This window comes from Akebia trifoliata, chromosome 3 (genome assembly GCF_017979445.1).
Source record: "Akebia trifoliata isolate Shusen 1 chromosome 3, ASM1797944v1, whole genome shotgun sequence".
NCBI classification, from domain to species: domain Eukaryota; kingdom Viridiplantae; phylum Streptophyta; class Magnoliopsida; order Ranunculales; family Lardizabalaceae; genus Akebia; species Akebia trifoliata.
Window position 1 is genome coordinate 6219706 of NC_141377.1, and position 5933 is coordinate 6225638.

The 5933-nt window shown below is 35.4% G+C and overlaps 1 protein-coding gene across 1 annotated transcript; it reads right to left on the bottom strand.

Moving 5' to 3' along the window:
* Nucleotides 1–245: 245 nt before the first annotated feature.
* On the bottom strand, nt 246–4659 carry LOC147405762 (small ribosomal subunit protein uS4y). Its single transcript, XM_086433602.1, has 3 exons — nt 4501–4659; nt 3288–3669; nt 246–629 (listed from the first exon to the last, which is right to left on the bottom strand). The coding sequence occupies exons 1-3, from the start codon at nt 4526–4528 to the stop codon at nt 446–448; spliced, it is 594 nt and encodes a 197-aa protein (XP_086289728.1). The 5' UTR covers nt 4529–4659; the 3' UTR covers nt 246–445.
* Between the last annotated feature and the right edge of the window lie 1274 nt (nt 4660–5933).

The following is a 5933-nucleotide window of genomic DNA, read 5'->3' on the forward strand; positions in this document are numbered from 1 at the left end:
GCTTAACCACAAAATGAAGCAAAATGAAATAATAGAACTTTTGTTGAAAATAGTGAAAAATTCAAATCCCCAACCAACCTATGGAACCAGAACCACAAAATCGATGCCCTTCCAACCTAACCTGTGGAACCGAAAAGCATGATTAAAATCTCTTTGGAAATAGGAGGGTCCTCACAACTGCACCTAATATTTCTTTTTTTCAATTTGCAAAGCAATTGTTCTTGTAGGCGTCTGAAAAACAAAACTAAGATCAAGAAGGTTTGTAACATAAACCAAGTAAAACTTCTGGAAATCTACTAGAACTAAGACAAAGTACCCAACAATAAATATCACGATCTGTGTTTGCGAGATAACTAGGAGGAACAAAAAGGAGGAAAATAGTTTTTTTTTTTTTTTTTTAACTCAGAAAGAAAGATGCATTTTATCACCACTAATGAAGAAAGGCTCAATCCTCATCCTCCTCATCTCCATCACCACCAGCGGCCTTCTTTGCAGCTGCCTTCTGGTTCTTTCGCTTCACTCTTCCCGGGCGTCCACCTCCAAGGGGACTTGTGAGCGAGAAGTCAATGTGCTTCTGTGAGTCAACCCTAACCATGAAAGACGGGATGTTGACCACCTGCCTCCCCACCCTGCCCACCCAAATAAAATACATTTCCACATCAAAAGTTCCAATCTTCAAAATGTGATGTAACATCCATTAGATTTAGTAATACAAACGTTATATCTGTTTATAAATGTGGCATTATGTTTAAGTAATTATAAGAGTCAAATTACAAGCATATACCGAATTTAAAACAAAATAACGAATCAGAAATTTATATCGCAAATTGAAAAGCATGTCTAGTATATTATAAAATGCTCAAAATAACAGGTAAGATACCAATAGGATTTGATAGGAAAGAGTCAGCAAGTAAAACCATGGCTCACTTAATCAAGTTATTAACATCACAAGCATCTGTGTCACTTATGCATTGCGGTTGTCAACACAAATCCTTTTCTATCATTGAACACAATCTACAACCCATTTTTTAATGAACGAACCATCCATCCCATGTACCTTCAGATGCTTTCTTACTACCTAAGCCCATTTACATTTTCCCTTTCCCAATAAAGCCTTCAGTACTAGTCACTCAGTTGTTCACAATTGGAGCAATCACAACACATCATTATTACATGCCCAAACTATCCAATCTGATTTTCAGTTATTTCATCTCCTGTTAGGGTTATGCCTGGATCCGCTCAAATATCACCCACCCATCCATCTCAACAACCACATCTCTATCACAATCATTCATTCTAAGAAGATGCTGTCTCTCGGCCATCCAACATTCAGCTCCACAAAGCATTGACAGTTTTATTGTATCCCTATACATTTTTTTCCTTATACATACATCAGACACAATAACCCATAAGCATGCCTCCACATGCACACTAATTGCATGGGTCGAATCCTCACCTATCTATCCATCCTTCATGTATAATATGACTTGACTAGTGTTAAGTGGTATCGTAAGGCATTTCTTCCGCATAAACTTTCAAGGTAATTCTGGCTTTAAATTAACCTCTCTAGTTCATCGACCAATACTAAATCAACAAATAGCATATATTAAGGGGCTTATCTTTGAATTTGAGCAGTTAATCCATTCATAACTATTGCAAAATGACAGCTTGGAATTCTTGGCTCGACCCATTGTATCAGGATACTCCTTTGCAAACACCACCAATTGTTCAAACCCTACTTACATTTTTTTTATAAGTATACCCAAGTTACAATTACATCATCACACATGTCCTTAATACTGCCAATATACCCGCCTAAGACTCTTTTTCAATTACAAATCATGTGTTGATTGTTATTAGTTTTTAAATTCCTCCATTATTCTCCTATAGACTTCTCCGAGATGACTTATGATGTGCCTTGCCCGAGAAGCCCAATTTCCAATCTTTAGGACTTCTAGGGTGTTCAAATTTAGATGCATGTATACCAAGGCAACATGCGTCCAACTCAAAGTCAAGTGCAAATATTTGTAGCTAGTATAGCTCCCTCCTGGAAGACTAGGATTCTAGGTACTTGATTGATTTAAGAAGCAGGAGGTTATGAGAATCAACAGAAGTATTGAAAACAAAGACAAAAATTCATTACAATGGACCCAGAAGAATGGTGTAACTGGGGGTTGTCTTCAAGAAGATTGGTCATCTTGAAGCCAGCAGGCAATGCAATATGGTTATTCAATACCTATTGAGACAAGTAACTTCAATAGTTGCATTTGTCATTTGGGCTTTTGATACCAAGTTCTGTATATTTGATAAAATTTACTTACCGTTTTGGGCTTTGCCCAAGGTATTTTCTTCTCTTATTTATCTATCTTTTAAAGACAATATTTTTCTCCTTTTGGATTCTTAGATAGAATTCTTGAGCAGCTTTTATGTTTAGTCCTTCTCTTCCACCTATAAACATCCATAATCATTGATGCATGTTATAGTTATGTAGTTAATTTTTTCCTGAAGTAAAACCTGTAATTATTGTAAATCAAATTTTCATTCTTTTAATAAGAAAAAGTTTTCCTAGCTTCTATTTGATCCACTTTTCTTCAGAAGGTCAGTGCCAAAAATTTAATATTTGGAGACATGCTGTAATGCAACCTTTACACTACACATTTTCAGTCCCAAGCCTGGAAAGGGTTACATCAGGTTGGCTGTCAGTATAAAATCTGCAACTCCCTAACGTGGATCCTGACATGGAGGAACATGATTCGTTTAGAAAACCCTAAATGTTTGGGGTTATTGCTTTGATGAATGAGGAGGAGAATAACATGCACCTACGAATGACGCAAGCCCTTTACATGATGTACAACCAAATGTTCCAGATTGAAATAATTAACAAGCAAAATTAAAAGGAAATAATCCACTCAAGAAGCAATATAACATGTGAGCATGGTGAACCACATGTTACATAAAACATAACCCATCATCTTCTTCCGCATTCATTAACCTTAAACAGTAAACTATTGTTCAAAAGCAATCATTAATTCAAAATCACAAGCAACTTCTAGTTTCTTTTGTCATGTATGTTTCTTGATGTATTGAGGATGGTTATCTCAACTGGTCCTTCTTATTAGTACAATTGATCTACTTATCAGAAGAAGAAGGAAAAAAAAAAAGCAATAGTAATAATTAAAAAAAAGCCCAATAATCAACATATTTGGTATAAAACCTAAACTTCAAAACATGGCAAAGAACACATACGACAACATGGATGTTTATCTTGACAAGATCATAGTTTATACCTGATATGCCTCTGCCTGATGAGCACACGAGCGTGGTGGATCGACTTCGCCATACCTGACTTAAACACAAGTGTCTGGAGACGTCGCTCAAGGAAGTTCTCCACAGTCAAGGCCAAGACATAATCAAGCTTATTCTGACTCTCATCCAAAAGCCCATACCTATTCATCCTGCGAAGAAGAGCTTCGCCCTCAAAGATTCGGCGAGGATTCTTCTCATCAAGAGTGAGAAGCATTCTTGCATTATTACGAATGCGACTCAAAGCATACTGAACCCTCCACAACTCCCTCTTACATCGGAGCCCATACTCTCCTACGAGCTTTAGCTCCGCATCTAAACGCTCCTTCTCGTATGGACGACGAGGCTTCTTGAAGGTCTTCCCATCTGAAACCATAAAAGAAAATGATTTTCACATAAGAAAAACATTGAACTTTTTGTTTCTATAAAATACCGAACAACGAAGGTGTTCATGTAAAACCCTAATTCTAACTACACTTACTGAGTATGATACAGTGGACTTGCGTCGAGATCAGGTCATGAAACAAAAATCCTAATACAACATTCACAATAAAGATAACAGAATACGATTTTCACACAAGAAAATGTTAGAATTCGGGTTTTACATTAACACCTTTGTTGTTTGAAATGTTATGGATACACAAATTTAACTATACTCTCTGAGTAAATACAGAGATCTTGAGTCAAGATCAGATCATGAAACTAAACTCCTAATACATCGTTCAACGATACAGATAACAGAAGATGATTTTCACACTAGAAAAACCTTAAATTTGTGTCTCTATAACATTTCGGGTAACGGAACTGTTCATATAAAACCCTGATCCTAACCTTAACTACTTACTGAGTGAGATACAGCGATTATGAATACAGATCAGATCGAGAAACAACAACAACAACAAAAAATAAAAAATAAAAATAATAATTAAACATTCAACGATACATAGAACACTAAAACATGTAATTAACGAGAGAATTTCAACGATCTAACAAACTACAAAGTAGATCCAAAAAAAACGACATTTTGATTAAAGAAAACTTAAAACTTTCTGAGAGATTTTGATCAAAGGAAACTTAAACTTTCTGAGATAAAAAAATCTCAAAAACAGCTAAAACTGGAGATCGATAATCTTGAATCTTCTTATGAGATACTGAAAGAAATCGTGATCTGAAGGTGCAGAGAGAGAGAGAGATTACAGTTTCTGTAGAAATTGACGTGCACCATGTTTGAAGATCGTCGCCTGCTACCTCTGTGTGCTTTGTTCCTCTGGAAAGGAGAACTGAAAGAGGAGGGAACTATAACAGAGGAGGATTCAAGAGGACGAACCAAGAAGCCGTAACCATTATATAGGTGCACTAAAACCCTAACTTTTCTAAACTAGGGTTCCAAACCGGACGGGCCCTTCATTCAAGTTTTTTGACCCGGCCTGTTTTGAAGTTGGATACTGTGGGCCCATGAAATCGTGGCCCTTTTACATTGGGCCTCATTCTAACCCGTGGTTGCTATGAACTAAGGGTGAGATTTGGTTCGGTTCTCGGTTTGAACCGAACCAAGTTGGTATGTTTAGGTTGGTTTGGTTTGATTTGAAACAAGTTTAGATTTGATTATGGGTTAGGAAAATGAAGAACCAACCAATTTGTTTAGGTTCTCGATAAAAGATTGGTATAGAATCGAACCAAACCGATAACCAATCCTATTATAAAAATAAATAATTACATTTTAAACTTATTATATGTACCCGATTTTAATACTCGAGTTTCATATACAAAATCCTAGATGCTATTGTCTTTAGAATATAACGATGCTCAAGAGTTAAGACACAAATCAGTCATTTATTATAGGAAATATTTCTTGTTGATTATTTATTTTTTTAAATAAAAATATGTTTTTTGGAAGCTAGTTTAAGGATATTGGCAACTAAGAACCAAATCAAACCGAATCAACCTTAGTTCGTTTTGCTTTGGTTCGATTCTAAGGTCAATTTGACTCGGTTCTAGATCTTATTTAGTGGAATCGACTTAGGTCAATTTGATATGGAATTAGCCCATATCAAACCAAATTGCACTTCTAATATTTACTTATGGTGTTTATGTTATATAAGAGCAAAAAAAGTTCTTGAGAAGATAGACTTACCTATGAAAATGTTGAAAAAGAACTATATTTTGGTTGTAGGTGTAACAAGATTTTTGACTATCAAAAGTTTTGTTACCATTTAGTTTTGAGTCGCCACCATTCTTTTTTAGAAAATGGTGTAAATGGTTACCCGAAAAAAAAAAACACTTATTTGAAAATCAAATTTTTAGCATACTTGTGACTCAAAAATTGAATCATTACTGGTACCTGGAATTTAGGTAAGGAAGTCCAATTAGAGAGTATGAAAGGAGTTAGACACCTCACTCTCTTCAACTTAAGGTTATTACATTTAGTGTTAAAGTCAGAAGAGGAATGCATAAATGAGATACATGGAAAAGGTGGATGTGTGTGCAATGTGTGGAATAATGTATCATTTTGAGAAGGGTTTTTTATGTTAATATGCGACATAGAAGGATTATCGTATGAAAAAAAGACAACCCTAGTGAGTCTACACTTTTTGAAATAGATGTATGGAATTAGAATAACTCCCTATGTA

What these genes read in the sequence shown, in the direction of transcription:
- LOC147405762 (XM_086433602.1), bottom strand. Translation starts at nt 4,528, where the DNA reads ATGGTGCACGTCAATTTCTACAGAAACT. An exon ending in CGTCAATTTCTACAGAAACT is followed by an intron (nt 3,670 to 4,500) that starts GTAATCTCTCTC and finishes TTATGGTTTCAG; the next exon opens with ATGGGAAGACCTTCAAGAAG. An exon ending in ATCAGGCAGAGGCATATCAG is followed by an intron (nt 630 to 3,287) that starts GTATAAACTATG and finishes TTGGGTGGGCAG; the next exon opens with GGTGGGGAGGCAGGTGGTCA.